The sequence below is a fragment of the Rattus rattus genome, chromosome 3 (assembly GCF_011064425.1).
Source record: "Rattus rattus isolate New Zealand chromosome 3, Rrattus_CSIRO_v1, whole genome shotgun sequence".
NCBI lineage: Eukaryota > Metazoa > Chordata > Mammalia > Rodentia > Muridae > Rattus > Rattus rattus.
Genome location: NC_046156.1, coordinates 68,608,702 through 68,625,786, shown reverse-complemented (window position 1 = coordinate 68,625,786; position 17,085 = coordinate 68,608,702). Strand labels below are relative to the sequence as shown.

The following is a 17,085-nucleotide window of genomic DNA, read 5'->3' as shown; positions in this document are numbered from 1 at the left end:
TCCTGAGGAAAAAAGAAGTGACAAAGGAGAGAGCCCTGTCTTAGCATATCAGCTATGGTTTTTGTTTCTGACTACTGGGGTGTTCTTCATTTGGGAAGTGCTTTATGTCTGCGTGGAAGAATAATGGCATAGACTTAACCCTGTAGGGAGGTGTGTTATTTAAAACATTATTACCACACTGACATGAAATGTACTTGTATTTTTTGATAATTGGTATGAACAATATAAAGTCTCTTTATCAACATTTATTTGGATTATCTAAGAGCTTGAGCACTGGGCTCACACAAGAAACTTGTGATAAGTGGCATTGTTCTCACTTTGTAAGGAAATACCAATAGAATCACAGGTTACCCAGAGTAAAGCCTCAGATTCCTGATGTGAGAATGATGAGCATTTTCTTTGCTCTTAAAATGCTGCTTCTCTTGATTCGTTCAGCCCACTGAAATCCAGCAGTCCCAGCGCGATGCTCACCCTTCGTAGAGTAACCTTTCTTCTGTGATGTGTCTGAGTGTGCCTCCCTTATTTCCTTTTCCATAGCTGGCACTCTATGTACTTTCATTCCTGGAACCCAAAGACCTGCTGCAAGCGGCTCAGACGTGTCGATACTGGAGGATTTTGGCTGAGGATAACCTTCTCTGGAGAGAGAAATGTAAAGAAGAGGGTAAGGATCAGAATCCCCTAGACGAGGTGTTTCTGCTCTGTGGAAGCAGAGGATCCTGGAAACAAGTTGACAAAATAACTTTGCTATGCAGTGAGAGTAAATGGCTGGCTCAGGGGTGCCTGCCAGAGTGAGTCTGCATCTGTTCACGTCCTTGATCCCAACTGGGAAGGAGGCCGGCTGATGTAAAGGAAACCGCAGATCAGCATTAAACGCCCAGATAATCGAGTGTTGTATCCACTCCTCCCAGGAACACTTACTGTGCACCTCCTGTGAGCTGAACATTCATGAATGCTGGGAAGATGGGTGGTACTGATTCATCCTGGTCTTCCTTTGTGCACTTTATGTTCTTCAAGTGTAGTTTAGTTTGGTTTCAAAGGGAGGACCTTCTGTTTTGTAAACAGGTATCTAGAAAAGTAATCATTTAGAAAAAAGTAGTTGTTTTTGAGGAGCAGTATGCCTGAGGGGGGAAAGTGGTAATGCTATAGATTAGGCTCCCTTCGCAGCCATGTGACCAGGTAGAGAGCATTGATGACTGGTGAGGATTAGTAAAAGCTAGAGGTTAGGATCCCAGGTGCTTCTTGCTAAGCCTGGTTCTGCAGTCAACCTCTGGCTGCTCCTGGACTAATCAGTAAAATCCTTTTCTCAAGTATCTTTTTAAGTAAACCAGGGCTAAGCAACTCTGCCTTACCTTTTTCTCAGAATCTTTTCCCCCTAGAGACAAGGTATCTCTATATAGACCAGGCTGGCCTTGAACTCAGGAAGACCCACCTTCCTCTGTGTCCTGAGTACTGGAATTAAAGGAGTGTGCCACCATGCCTAGCTTCAGAGTCCTTTTTAAACATCCTCTTCAAAAAACTGTATTTTGTAAAAATGATTCTGAAGAGCTTGGTTTACATAGCCAGTTCCAGGTCAGCACGGACTATGATAACAACCTGAGGTGATGGTGTTCATTGGGAGAACACCCTTGGGAGACAGAGACGGGATTGTAGAAAGCTAGAGGCCATCATGGTCTACGTAGTGAGTTCACGCCATTTTATTCTGTATGAGGCAGTGACACTCTCCCTATTCTTGCATTCCTGTTGCCTATGTGCTGGTTCTAGGTAACTGGGATAAGTAAAGTTATAGACCATCTGTCCTTTTGTAATTGCCTTATCCACTAAGCACAGTGGTTCATGTCCTAGCATGTATCTGCGTGCCGTAATAAGCCAGACAGCATTCCTGTGTGCACTGCTGCATTTGGTGTTCCGTCTGTTGAAGGACAGACACATGGACTGCTCCCTGCCTTCAGCCATGAGCATGGGTGTATAAATATCTGTTCACATCTCTGCTTTTCATCCTTTGGCATATACATGCAGAAGTGGAAGTCCTGCATCCTGCACTATGTCTGCGTTTTTGAGGAGTCACTGTGCTAATTTCCGCAGCAGTGCACACACATTTCCATCTTTGTGTGTTCATACCAGCACCTCCCACAGTCGCTGTGAGAGAGATAGGAGGAGTGAGAGCAAACCGCCATAGCAAATGTCGGCTCACTGCTGCACAGTGCAGGGATGGTTCTAGAATTGAGAAGTCTGTTTCACTGGTGCTAAGCAGGGAAAATAAGATGTGTAATTTTTATTAGTGGTAAAAAGAATTATTCTCTTGAACTCTTTGACACTTTAGGGATTGATGAACCGTTGCACATCAAGAGAAGAAAAATAATAAAACCAGGTTTCATACACAGCCCATGGAAGAGTGCATACATCAGACAGCACAGAATTGATACAAACTGGAGACGAGGAGAACTCAGATCTCCTAAGGTAACAGACACTTTTCATCAGTAACAGTGCCTGATCTCAATGACTGCAGTGAAACTCGGTGCCTGCCCTCTGTGGAAAAGAAGCAGCTGTATTTCAAAATTAGCTCAAAGTGTGATTAGCAGTCTTTCATTTCTCGTTTTTTTTAATCTGATAATTTTATTGGAATCAAAGATGAGTTGATTCAGGCATGGTGTCTCATGCTTGTAGTCCCTGTATTCAGGAGGCCAAGGCAGGAGGATTATTGTGAGTTTAAGGCCAACCTGAGCTATAGCATGAAGCCTTGCATCAAAAATGTTTCTTCCAGAAAAGGTGAGTTGAGATGAACTACATTTTTATTAGACCATTCTGTGTGATAGTGTGCCACCATGATTCTTACTAAGAGTTTATAGCCCTCTAGCCTCATGGCCCAAATGGATGGGTATATCTCTCTCTCTCTCTCTCTCTCTCTCTCTCTCTCTCTCTCTCTCTCTCTCTCTCTCTCTCTCTCTCTCTCCCTCTCTCCCTGTGTGTGTGTGTGTGTGTGTGTGTGTGTGTGTGTGATTTGAAGCACAAGTCTCATTTTCTATCTTAGAATATTATTTCAGATGTATAAATGGTAGAAATACTAAATATATACTTTAATAACATTAGCCAGTTTTGGGAGGCATTGTTTTATATGCCAGCATGCCCTAGGATAATTTTTAGGTTGAAAAAGAAAAGCTGTTACTTGCTATTCCTCTGTTTCTCAGTGCTTTATTTTTCTTCTCTTTTCCAGTGCTAAAAGTTGGATCTAAAACCCACCCTTCCTCCTCCTCCCTTTTCCTCTTCCTCCTCCTTTCTTCTTCCTATTTAATATTGAGCTGAGGTTTGGCTCAATTATCCAGGCTGTCCTAGAGGTCACCTTGGTATCCCAGGCAGGACTTAACCCAGTGATCCTCTGTCTTGCTCTCTTGAGAGCTACAGTCAGAAACCTGTGTCATCAGGTTTTTGTCAATGTCTTGTTTTTGTCAATGGTATTTACTAAAATAAATGAACTTTCTTTTGACTTAAATGGGTTAGACATTGGTGTTGAAACCATCTTTATGAAGTTTTGACTTAGTAAATTGTTAATAGTGGATAATAGAATGTGAAAATCCTATATTTAATGTTTAATTTATCATCCAGGAAAAAGACGTGCTGTGTCTTTTATATAAATTTCATTCTAAAAATAGATTATAGATTACTATTCTGACACATGGTTCATTCTTGTTTTCACTGGTGTGTGTGTGTGTGTGTGTGTGTGTGTGTGTGATGTATACACATGTGTGTGCGCATGCACATATAGGTTAGAAGAGGTGGTCGGTTTTTCTGTTCTCATTCTCTGTCTGACTCACTTTTTGAGATAGTCTCTCTCACTGATCCTGGAGCTAGGCTGACAATTACAAGCTCCAGCAGTTCTCCTGTCTCCACGTCCTTCCGTGTTAGGGTTATTGTGCAACCACACCCAGTTGTTATATGAGATCTGGCGGTTTGGCCCTGGATCCTGTATATCTGAGCCATCTCTGCAGTGCTTCTCTGTATTTTAAAGAATGCGATGTAGTAACACCCATGGGATATGTACGTTTTTCTTACAGGTGCTGAAAGGGCATGATGATCATGTGATTACGTGCCTACAGTTTTGTGGTAACCGCATAGTTAGTGGTTCTGATGACAACACTTTAAAAGTTTGGTCAGCGGTCACGGGTAAGGTAAGTTCACGTCTTTCCATACTCAGGGAGTCACCATTTTGTGTGTGTAGTCACAGTAAAGGGGGTGTTTTGATCCCAACTATTTTAATCACGAATATCAGGCCTCCTTTAGAAACACTTACCTTCTCCTTATGTTCGTGAATACTTTATTGGCATGCTGGCAGCAGTAGCATTTTCTCCACTTAAATAGTTTGCCGTCTTTGTCACTTAGTCTAAGGTATCTCAGGTGCACACCCTCATTTCTTTACCTGAGAACCTTTCACCTTGCCCATGTGAGTCAGAATCACTACTTCCTAAGGCCTTCCAAAACATGACAGAGATTTGTAATTTTCCTTATAAACTGCTTTGTTACTAAGCTATCTGTAATTTAGAAATGGAGTAAATCCTGTAAAAGTTGTCTCGACATTAGTGGTACGGAAATGAAGCAGGGCAGCCGTGCCTCACGTACTGCATACGGCTCCTTAACGAGTCTCTAGTGAACATTGACCATTTGAAACATAGCAGAGGAAAGTATGGAAAAGCTTGGTTTTTTAAAATATCTTTTGCTATGGTGTTCCTCGGACAAGACTTTTACAAATACTCAGATGTTAAAGTTTTAAAAGCAGCTCCACGTTTCCATAGTATAATATTAGTTTGGGGTTTATCTGGGAGTTTCAGTGTCTGTCTTTGCTTGTCTAGAAGGAGCCTAGGCCGCCCTAACTACTGCCCTGAGGAGATGGGTGAGCTGTGGTATGTGGCCACACCCGACTCTCCTGCATTCCTGCCCTGGTCCTCCTCAGTGGGACGCCCTGCTGCAGCACGGGCGGTTTTAACCCTGCGGCCCGGCCGAGGCTGTGGAGAGCCCACCTGGAGCTGCGGAGCGCCCGGCTGGGGCTGTGGAGCTTACTTGCTTCATTACTTTGCTTTCTGACGCCTTAGGCTTTGTATCATGCGATCTCTTTAAACTTTTTTACGTCATTTTATTTTGTGTATAACTGTTTACTTGTATGTCTGTCACCACATGCATGCCAGGTGCCCTCCGAGACCAGAAGAGGGGGTCAGATGCCTGGGCACTAGAGTTACACGTGGTTGTGAGACACCATGTGGGTGCTGGGAATCAAATCAGGTCCCTGAAAGAGCAGCCAGTACTCTAAACCACGGAGCCATCTCTCCAGCCCTTCATGTGAATCTTAGGTTTTATAACATGTTTCTTTCTCCATACTTGTTCCTCAGTTGTGTATCCCTGTAGCATTTTCAGCTACCAAATATGCAAACAGTAGTGATGGCGCCATGTAGCGTTGGTGTGCAAAAATGCTTTCCTAGCACTCTCATGAAGTTGAATAAGTAAAATTTATTCCAGATTTTAATGAGATGTTAATGTAGTCTTTAATTTGCTTGCATTTCTACCTAAAATTAATCATCTGGAGTGTTTTTCCAGTGTCTGAGGACGTTAGTGGGACACACCGGTGGAGTGTGGTCTTCACAGATGAGAGACAATATCATCATTAGTGGATCTACTGACCGGACTCTCAAAGTGTGGAATGCAGAGACTGGAGAGTGTATACATACGTTATATGGGCACACTTCCACTGTACGGTGTATGCATCTCCATGAAAAAAGGTAAAGGCCACGCCCTTGCGACTGGGGCTCGAGTTACTGTTACTGGTGGATTTGGGATTAACGGAGGGCTAATGAGCTCCTCAAGTGGCCACTAAGGACAGGGTGCGGGTGGTCCTAAACCAAGAAAGTTAGGTTATGCTGGCTTAAAAGTGGAGGGCTGTCTTTAAATTTTCTTCTTCATTTGACGTATGGCTGTTTTTCTTCAAACTCTGCTCTCTAATCTGTTTTGATGATTCATCATCTTTAAACAAAAATCATTTTCTTTCTTGATTTTCATATTTATGCTGTGCAAGAACAACAGATTTAGTCACTGGGACTTGTAGCCTGAGTCCTTGAGTGCCGCACCCACATTGTCCCCACTCCATCGCATCCCTGCTGTAGACACACTGAGGTCCAGGGGCCTTATCTTACTCTCAGTACTGGCCATCTGAACTGTGGAGAGCCTCAGGTGTGGGGTCCTCTGGCCTTCTGCACGCTGACAGAGAGCCCTCATTTTAGGCTGGCATTGCTGCCCTACTTCTGCCCACCAAATGAAGGAGAACTTTCAGTCCCATTTCCAAGTGGTTTCAGCCAAGCCTGGCCTCTTTGCCCTTTCCCACCCAGTCTCTGCCTGGGGCTTTGTATCTCAGGCTTCTGCTAACCTCAGGTCCTTCTGCTGACCCACCTTCATTGCGCCCAGCTCAGAGGTTGTGTCTTCTACTTCAGTTGTCAGAAAGCATGCTTTTGGCTGCTCATCTTTGCATGGAGAAGGTAGAGACAGGAGGGTCCTTGCGTTCACAGCTCTGAAAGCATGTATCTTAGAAGAGTCCTTACGTGGACTCCACAGCACGCATGACCTACAGCTCTGTCCATCCTGCCTTGTATTAAGAACCATTGCTGTAAATAGGCTCCCCACAGCTGTGCTGTACACGGGACTCCTTTTCACTCCTAAATTTGAGCCTGCTTTGCACAGTGTGTTCTGTGATTACAGTTTAGGGATGGGTTTCAAAGGACATAACATTTCCATTTTTGTTGTGTCCGTTCTCTCACACTTCAGCACTCCACTCTTTAAAATGGAGAGTGGCCCTTATGTCTAGGGAATGACGTAAAGGTGCCTGGTTGGGAATCTGGAGGTACCAGCATGACTGTCTCACTCTGCTTTTCAGAAGAGGATAGTGTTTGTGGCACTGCGACAGTTTCTTAGGCACTGCTGTTACTGCTGTAGGAACGTCTTTAAGAATCTGTGAGTCACCAGCTGTGAGCATGCGTCTGAAACTGACTTCCCTGAATGTGGAGCATAAGGAAACAGCCATGGCTTTCTGAGTCCCAAAGTCACTTTAAACCTCTTACTTTGTCTAAAGATAATTGTGCTGAGATTTTTCTTCACTCGAATAGGTAGTAGGAACCTGCAGTGTAATGTAATGACAGAGGTCATAGAGAGGGAACGTTCTGGATTGTTAGGAGTTCATACCCCTGGAGGTGCATGGTGGATCCTGCATGTGCCCCGTCACCATTCCTGCTGCCCAGGATCTTGCTGTATGTGTGCACAGGTGCTTGCTTCTTGCAGTACAGTGCTCCCTAAACTGGACCATGGAGCCTTGAGGTGGAACCAAGGCCCATAAGCCAGTGACCAGTCGAGCTTCAAGTCTTCCTCACTTCTCATTCCAGGCAGAGTACCTGGAATTTGCATTTAAAGGCATTACCGTTTCTTGGGAAAGGATTTCTGTTTAAGAAAAAGAGGAGAAAGCAGCGGTTTCCCCTGCCCTGTGCATTCATTTCCTAACTTGCGTTTGTTCCTCTCTGCAGGGTTGTGAGCGGTTCTCGAGATGCCACTCTCAGGGTTTGGGATATTGAGACCGGCCAGTGTTTACACGTCTTGATGGGCCATGTGGCAGCAGTCCGCTGTGTTCAGTATGATGGCAGGAGGGTTGTTAGTGGAGCATATGATTTTATGGTGAAGGTGTGGGATCCAGAGACCGAGACCTGTCTACACACGTTACAGGGACACACTAATAGAGTCTATTCGTTACAGGTAAGAGACCGTGTTTCTCCCACCCATAGATTGTCTGCCGGTGACTCAGAAGATTGTTCTCCTCAGAGAGTTACTGTCCAGTTGCTGCTTATATGTACTTTAAAATTAGCATGAAGAAGCACAGATTCCAAAATCATGTAACTCATTTAACGATTTCAATTTCTGTGATCCATTCTTTCTTTAAAATATTTGTCTTAGAACCTGATACTTCAGAATTGTAAATTTTGCTATGAGTCCTTTAGCCGAGGATTAATTTGACCAAAGGCTGCCCCTTTGTCTTGATAGCTAAAAGTTGATGGAGCATGTAATTGCGACCCCATGGCCATTTGAAGTAGCCGTGGAACCTTTCTGCAGAAAGTCCTGTACTTGCCCAAGGCCACTGACTGGAAGCCACAGAGAGACGAATTTGACTAACCTGTTGTTTTCCTTTAGATTTGAACTTGATATTTATTAATAGATTGTAATATTTCAGGATCTTCAGAAACTAGACATACAACGTGGGTTACTTTTATTTCTGGAAATGCAGCATTTTCCATCCTAAAATACTTCCTGTTACATAATTTCCTTCCCCGTTACTACTGCCTGTTAGTGATGAGCAAAGCGAGCAGAATCCTGGTGCTGATGTCGCTGTTCTTAGGACATCTGATTCTTAATTGATGATACTGCCCAAGTAATGAAGTATTGATCTATGATAAGGATGTTGATTACTCCAGAAAAGATGATGGCTTCTGAGGGGAGGGATTGGTTGCTAATGTTGCTGCTTGTGATGTGCTCAGAACCATAGAGAATGATCTCAGAATAGATAGCTGCACGTTATATATACCTTCTGGGGGATTGGTGGGTGCTTATTGGCTTTCAGTGTCCTTAGGAAGCTGAAGAAGAGACTACTTAGCTTGCTTTTGTTACTAAAATGCCACCTCTTCTAATTCCTGATACAGTTTTCTTTTGGGATATATGCTAATTAGCATTAAGTTCTTGTAAACAACTTCATTTTACAAAGGCTTTTTGGTGGAATTTACTGTTGAATATCATGAAAGTCATCTGTGGCCACTCCCTTGCCTTGGGTGCTGATAAGCATGTCTTGTCTTGGGCTCTGGCTTCGGCTTCCTATAGGCAGGTCAGACTCTGCATCCTTACGAAATCCATGGATGGGATGTAGCTTCCTGCTGGGACCAGGTGATCTGAAAGTAATGACGTTGTATCAGGTCCTCTGTAGTATTTTGGACACATGACCCACAGACTCACGTGGCATGCACATCAGCTTACCTGCAAGTTCACCCCAGGATGCTCTTTGCTCTGGCCAGCATGCTGCCTGTACCCCATCCCCATTGTGAGTAAGGTTAGCAGCTGCGAGGACAGGGACCTGTGTTTCTGTTCTAATACTCTCCTCGGCGTCTATTGTAGTTTGACGGCATCCATGTGGTGAGTGGATCTCTTGATACTTCAATCCGAGTCTGGGATGTGGAGACAGGGAATTGCATTCACACGCTAACAGGACACCAGTCGTTAACAAGTGGAATGGAACTCAAAGACAATATTCTGGTTTCTGGGAATGCAGATTCTACAGTTAAAATCTGGGATATCAAAACAGGACAGTGTTTACAGACATTGCAAGGTAAGTCTGGCCCTCTGTCAGCCATGTTCTGTGAAAGTGTCACTGCTATCCAAGAGAGAGCCTGTGTGGAACAGAGATTTAACCTTATATAGAACACCTGCTCCTGATGAGTTTATGAATGTTTGGCTTTCAAAAGTAGGCCACCTTGAGAAATGTCTTTCAATTGTGTCTTTACTGTGAAAACTCTTAATCATTTCCTACGTGTTCTGTTGACTCTATTTAACCTTAACAATGAGAAGAAAGACTTGACTGTCTCGCAGAGCAATGCTTTTTTTGAGTGAACATTTTATTTTGAATTGAAGCATCTCTGATAGGAAGTTACTCTGACCTCTGCTTAGTTCCTTCAGCTGGAATGGAAGGATAATGGTGCTCTCTGAGGTAAAGGTTCGAGTGAGAAGTATTAGCATCATTAGGTATAGCCGTTGGGCTCTTCATGAGTAACTTTCTCCCCTTAGTCAGGCCCTTAGAAGGTTGTTGCTTGTTTGTTGTTTGTTGTTTGTTTGGGGCGAAGCCATCAGGAGGCAGCACAGGGCAGCCCTTGCTCTATAATTGTGACTGTTCCTAAGAGTTTGGGCTGGTCACAGGTTCACCTCCTTCTTTGGTCAGTTGAGAATGGTTGAATGACAGACCTGCATGTTCCTTTATCTACCAGTGGAGCACGTGCGCTGGCTGACCAGGGCTACTGGGTGCCAGAGCTCTTGAGACTTGGTATGTAGTTACAAATGGCTGCCAGGTTTTCTTACATCCAAGCTGGTCCTAAACTGCAGCAGGGTTTCTAAGTGCGCAGCTTTTCAAATGTTGCGTTTCTTGTATGTTCTAATGTAGAGAGCAAGAGTCCCACACAAAAGCCCCTGAGCCTCGCTCCGAAGCAGTAACCACCCTTTGCCTTTGCCTAGGTCCCAGCAAGCATCAGAGCGCTGTGACCTGCTTACAGTTCAACAAGAACTTTGTAATTACCAGCTCAGACGATGGAACGGTAAAACTCTGGGACTTGAAAACGGGTGAATTTATCCGAAACCTAGTCACATTGGAGAGTGGGGGGAGTGGGGGAGTCGTGTGGCGGATCAGGGCCTCAAACACGAAGCTGGTGTGTGCAGTTGGGAGTCGCAATGGGACTGAGGAGACCAAGCTGCTGGTGCTGGACTTTGATGTGGACATGAAATGAAAAGCAGACAAGATGAATTTTGTCCGACTGTGTAGACAATATACTCCCTGTCCTTCCCCTACATAACAAACAAACAAACAAACAAAAAAATGAAAAAAAAAAAAAAAAAAAAAAAAAAAAAAAAAAAAAAAAAGGAAAAAAAATCCCTTGTACTCAGTGGTGCAGGATGTTGGCTTGGGACAACAGACTGAAAAGACCTACAGACTAAGGAGGTAAGAAGAGACAAGAGACCGTAACTGACCGGAGGCGGCAGCTGTCGCATCACCCAAAGGCCTCACTTCTGACTGAGGGGCAGCTTGGCAAAAGGAGACTCTAAACCCAACCAGGTGCAATTGTTCTTTATTTTCTTCTCCAGTGGTCACTGGGCAGAGCTTCATCAGCGTTGTTACCGTCACCAAGGAGGAGTGGTGGTGATCTCCAAACACGGGCTGGTTATCTTCCAATCAGAGCATCTGCAACAAAAAGTCATCTTTCTGAAGTGGAAAAGCTTAAATTACTGTGAATTGTTTGTGTACAGTTACCATGAAGCATTCTTTTTCTTTTTCTTTTCTTTTTTTTTCCTTTTTCTTTTTTCTTTTCTTTTTTTTTTTTTTCTTTTTTTTTCTTTTTTTTTTTTTGCCAACCATTGCCAATGTCAATCAATCACAGTATTAGCCTCTGTTAATCTATTTACTGTTGCTTCTATATACACTCTTCAATGCATATGTTGCTCAAAGATGGCAAGTTGTCCTGGGTTCTGTGAGTCCTGAGATGGATTTAATTCTTGATGCTGGTGCTAGAAGTAGGTCTTCAAATACGGGATCGTTGTCCCACCCCTGTACTGTACTCCCAGTGGCCAAACTTATTTATGCTGCTAAATGAAAGAAAGAAAAAGCAAATTATTTTTTTTTTTTATTTTTTTTCTGCTGTGACGTTTTAGTCCCAGACTGAATTCCAAATTTGCTCTAGTTTGGTTACAGAAAAAAAAAAAAAGACTTTTTTGCCACTGAAACTTGAGCCATCTGTGCCTCTAAGAGGCTGAGAATGGAAAAGTTTCAGATAATAAAGAGTGAAGTTTGCCTGCAAATAAAGAATCGAGAGTGTGTGCAAAGCTTATTTTCTTTTATCTGGGCAAAAATTAAAACACATTCCTTGGGACAGAGCCTGAGGTGCCTGTTCTGTGGAGAAACTTCTTTTTGAGGGCTGTGGTGAATGGATGAACATACATAGTAAAACTGACAAGATATTTTAAAGATATATATAATACAAAACAAAAGGAAGTTGCTGGTCAGTCGTACCATCGTACAGTATTTGGGAAAACAACTGTTACAGTTTCATTGCTCTGAGTGACTGACGTGAGAGGAATTCGCTCTGCAGTGCCGCTGTCGCTCCCGTGCCAGCGCGTGGAGCGAGCGAGCGGGGTCAGATGGTCCGCCTCATTCACCAGGAGCCGTAACTCAAGCTGAACTGTGAAAGTGGTTAACACTGTATCCTAGGCCGTCTTTTTTTTTCCTCCTCCTGTTTATTTTTTTGTTTGTTTTATTTATAGTCTGATTTAAAACAATCAGATTCCAGTTGGTTAATTTTAGTTATGTAACAACCTGACAAGATGGAGGAAAACAACCTGTAAAGGGATTGTGTCTATGGTTTGATTCACTTAGAAATTTTATTTTCTTATAACTTAAGTGCAATAAAATGTGTTTTTTCATGTTACTATGCCTGTTTCTTCCACTAGATAATTCTGTATCATTATAAATGTATAGTATTTGTGTCCCATGTTTTAAATAGTCAGGTTTTGGGTTTCTTAGCATCTCCTGCATTGTGACCTAGAAACCAGTGCTTCCAAGCCCAACTAAGGCTGAGGTGCTGCCAATGTCATCCTGAGCTGTCAGGGAGGCCACTCTTCTATTTGCATTGGGTATATGAACATGAAAGTGCTTCCTTCAGTCATAAAATGTGTGGTAATTACAACTAAAAGCCTTGTAATACTGGATTCACCTTCAAATCCCATGTATCTAGTGCTCACCAAAGCAGTTGTGCCCAGGCATCTCTCAGGCTGCCTCCAGCCCTGAGATGTGGCCTCTGTCACCTTTGCCTCAGACGGACCTGAGAGCTGCAGCTCAAGCAGCTTAGATGATGCCTCAGATGAAGCAGAGGGTCCGCAACAACCCAGGCTATAGGAAACAAATGTCGTCAAACATGGACGCTTTCCCTGTGGAGAATGAGGCTTTGATAGTTAGAAGCGTCTGTACTATTTAGTCACAGAGTCACTGTCTTAGGATTTTACTGCTGTGAGCAGACACCATGACCAAGGCAGCTCTCATAAGGATAACATTTTACTGGGGCTGGCTCACAGGTTCAGAGTTTCAGACCATTATCATCAAGGTGGGAGCATAGCAGCATCCAGGCAGGCATGGGGCAGGCAGAGCTGAGAGTTCTACATCTTTACCTGAAGGCTGCTACAAGAAGACTGACTTCCAGGCAACTAGGACGACGGTCTTAAAGCCCACACCCACAGTGACACACATATTCCAAGAAGGCCAACACATCTAACGATGCCACTCCCTGGGCCAAGCATATACAAACCATCACAGACAGCCACACTTGCTCGAAGGGAAGGCTAATGAGATCACAGAGTCTGTCTTAGAGTGGATCCTGAACATAAAGAGGCACCGTCTTACACACTGTTCTAGGAACTCCTTCTGGTTCAAGCCTCAGCAAGCACACAATAAGAAAGATAGTGTAGGCAACTGGGAAGACTGGACTATTACGTGACAGAAGACAGGGTACAGTGCAGACTAGGCAGGCTTAGGCAGCTCTGAGAAGACCAGAGCACAGCCCAGAGCCAGGCCTGCTGTTCACATTGGTGATTTTGGTCAACAAAAATTAATTGGCTGATACAGTTCTTGGAATTCATATTTTCAAAGGGTCACATATATGATGCTACACTGTGGTATAATTCAAGAAAACACCCACCTGTAAAACATGGCAGAAAATAAGAGTTCACTGGTTTTGCAGATAATCAAGCATCCCATTTCTATTAGTTACTGGATCTCTGACCATTCGACCTCATCTGTCCTCACATTCAGATGTGGAAGGTAGCATCTCCAAGGTTAACATGAGGGTTGGATGGAATGTTACAAAACCCTCTGGTGACTTTTAAAACTCAGTGAAAGGAAGCTATTGGTAAATGATCACTGGGCTAGCAAGATAGCATGGTGCCCTTAGCTCTGTCCCCAGGATCCATGATGGAAGGAGAGAACCAACTCCCAAAAGTTGTTCTTTGGCTTCTACATGTGCACCATGGCATATGAACACGATACCTGCCCCTGTCTTGCACACACAAAAACAAACTCAGTTTTGAAGAAAACAGACAAGGTCTGTATTTGACAATTATTTTTACAGTTCACTCAGGTATAAAATGAAAATGGCATAGGTACTTTATTTTAAGTAGAGTCTCATAGATTCTGCAGAAAAAATATAATCCAAACTAATATTGAGCACCTAACAATGGTATTGTGTCTGCTCAGCTGTTAAGTGTTGTAGGAACATAGACTGTTGAGGATGAGGAGTGGCTCAGTTGGTAGAGGGCTTGCCCAGCATGCACAGAGCCCTGGGTTCAATCCCTAGCACCGCAGACCAGCTATTGTGATTCCTGTGATCCCAACCTTCAGAGAGTTGAGACAACAGTTATCCCTGGCAAGTTCTATTTCAGTTCGAGATTCAAAAGACCCTGTGTTTTTCTTTTTTTAAAAAAAAAGGTGGATCTGTTCCTGAAAGAGAACATGTTAGTCTTACTGTAAAGAAAGTAAGGAATTACCATAGTTTTAAAAAAAAAATCACAGTTTTACTCTTGCTGAAGGAATTTGCTGCTTTATGTAACTACATTTTTATAACATTGTAACAAAACTTAATGTTCGGATTAGGGCACAGAAGTGACCAGGGCAGGTGTCCAGTGGGTGTTATCAGATGTGGCAAAGGACTGGGCTTTCATTTCTTACTAAAATTGTTCATAATTTTGACTCCAAAGCCTTCTGACAGATTCAATTGTCTGGGTTCTTTCATTAACCTGCAACAGCTAGTGCCTACCTAAAAGCTTCGTGAATGTTCCAATCTATTTGTTTAATTTCCAAAAGAAAAGAAAAAAGAAAGAAAGAAAAAGCAATTGACATCTAATTATTTGTATCAGCTGTTGTAGGCCATTTTTCTCAATCCTCCTGCCAGTTTTATTATGTCTGTATCCCAGAATGGATTAGAGGATACAGTCAAACAGAAACAGGAGAAACCTCCTTGGAGCCTGTGTTCAGTGAATGAGGATTTGCAGGCAGCTTCCGAGACCCAGCCCTTCTAGACCCTTCTCCCTAAGGTACCCACCACACCTCATGAAACAAAGGTTCCAGAACAGACCCTTCAGCCTGCACCACTGCCTTGCCCTGGGACTTGTATTCCAAACATGAAGCATGGCTGCTTGCTTACTGGGACAGATGTCCACTGCACTCCCTGCCCACTGGTTCCTTCTCTAGGAAAATGGAGAGGTGGTGAATCAGTCAATCCCACCTCACACAGCCTTGTTTTCCTTCTGTTAGGCCTGCCTTGTCCCCAGTAAAGCTCTAGACTGCAGCCTGTATTCCCCCAGGTTCACCAGCCAAGGAAAGATCTAACCTGCCATGTACCTTAGGGCTAGTTCCAGAGAACATCCTGGCACCCTGTTCTGTAGAGCTGTGTAGCTCTTAAGGGTGAAGTAGCTCTGTGTTGCCAAAACACGAATGAATTAGAATAGATGCTGCTCAGGCAGGCTGCTTTGGCATTTGCTGCACCTTGAAGATTGTATGTGCAAGCACCTTTACATACACAGAGACTACTGGAAACAGGTTTTTCTGTGTTGATATCCTCTCGTTTCCTTGTTCCTTTTCCTCCTTCACTCACCAAGAAAAAAGAAAAAGAAAAGGGAAAGAAAAAGACTCAGGCTGGATGGCTCCTGTCTGTAACCCTAGCACTCAGGAGGTGTGAGGATCAGGAGATCAAGGCCTCATAGGACCTCCCTCCAAAGGCAAACAACTGAAAAGGAGCTCAGTGACTAAGGAGACCCCCGGTGTCTTCCTCCATGCCTCACTAGCCACTGGCTATGAGAGGTGGTTATGCATGTTCACGCACTGTTCCTGGACTCCTGCATTGAGTAACCATATGGCAATCTGAAGAGTTGGTACATAATCTTTCATTTTGGCACTTTCTGCCACCCACAAGTTAGATCCTGTTAGATCCAAAGTGGCTGCACTCTGCTCTCTTAGTCATTGCTTTGAGTTGTAAACAAACATAGCATGATCTGGCATTGTAACCAGCCAGCGAGTCTCACTAGCCACTCAATTAATACGAGTGAGGCTCCTGCCAACTGCCACCTCTGTCTAGGTGGATGAAGGAAAACAACAGCAGAGAACTATCAGACGGCAACTTGAAGCTTATTGGTGGGGGGCGGCTGAAGGCGCCGGAGTGTGCATACCTTTCCCCAGTGAAGAAAAGTGTAAAGGGATTCGAGATCCAACTCCTAGGAAGACTCGTGGCTGCAGAAGCCTGGCAACTTCCCAATTTACAATTGAGTACAAAAATAGCGGTGTTTCTATTTCAGATCTGAGTCTTCCCGGCCGGGATTCTGGAGGACAAGGAACCACTGAGTGGACATTTTGATGGCTCTGTCCTCAGCGTCTTGGGCCGGAACCTATTTCTGCTGTTTGTCTTCAGCTATGTTCTACTTGGACAGCTGTGGTCTGCAAGGAAAAAAAAATATTTTGAAGTGATTCTTGCAAACCAAAGGTTCCACTATAATGAGCCACAAAAAAACATTTTACCGATTTACTCTTTTTCCCCAAGAGGTTCACAGCTTACAAAAGAAACCGCAAAGCACTCTTCAGTACGAGGGTTGCTAGCAAGACTTTGATTCATATTGCAGCCCATAAGACTTCATCAAACCCTCCTTACACCATACTAAGTAGTAACCAGGAAAGGTGAGCTAGTCAATCTGATGACACTCCTGATGACGTAAGGTGATTAGATTGAACACACCAAAAAGGATCCTAATAGGTAAGGGTGCAACAGAGAGCACCTGCAGTAAAGCTTGGATGCAAATTTGGGAGAACTGAAGCTTACTAACTTTAAAAAACGTCCAAAGTGAATCATGCAACAAAGTAACGAAGGCTCCGGGATGTGGATCCCTTCCTTGTAAGATGTCAATAGATTTGTATTAGAAATGCATCTCATTGCTGCATGGTTTCTGCCCATCAGGGGAACTACAACTCCCAGCAACCTCTGCCCATCTAGAGTACTACAACTCCCAGCAACTCCTTGCCCGTATGTAGCTTCTTCAGTTTCAAGGTGAATTGGCCAGTCTTTCAACTTCAGTTTCCTCATCTGTAAGTGAGGACAACATGACACAACGTAGGTCAAGTTAGTATAGGGCCTGTCACACAGTCATTAAAAGGTTGTAGTTATTACTGAATGAAAAGAGGAATAAAAGGAGGACATGGTATACTAGGTATGGTGGAGGCAAAGGTTTATTGTA

General features: G+C 43.6%; 1 protein-coding gene across 5 annotated transcripts in view; it reads left to right on the top strand.

Moving 5' to 3' along the window:
- Positions 1-12,245, top strand: part of Fbxw7 (F-box and WD repeat domain containing 7) — a 184,084-nt gene extending 171,839 nt beyond the window's left edge. For all 5 annotated transcript variants that reach the window (XM_032898158.1, XM_032898156.1, XM_032898155.1 and 2 more), the window contains 7 exons: positions 538-661; positions 2,321-2,457; positions 4,050-4,163; positions 5,581-5,762; positions 7,548-7,773; positions 9,178-9,388; positions 10,285-12,245. In XM_032898158.1, the coding sequence (XP_032754049.1) occupies positions 538-661; positions 2,321-2,457; positions 4,050-4,163; positions 5,581-5,762; positions 7,548-7,773; positions 9,178-9,388; positions 10,285-10,553 (1,263 nt within the window). In that variant the 3' untranslated portion in view covers positions 10,554-12,245. The remainder of the gene's footprint in view (positions 1-537; positions 662-2,320; positions 2,458-4,049; positions 4,164-5,580; positions 5,763-7,547; positions 7,774-9,177; positions 9,389-10,284) is intronic.
- The last annotated feature ends 4,840 nt before the right edge of the window (positions 12,246-17,085 follow it).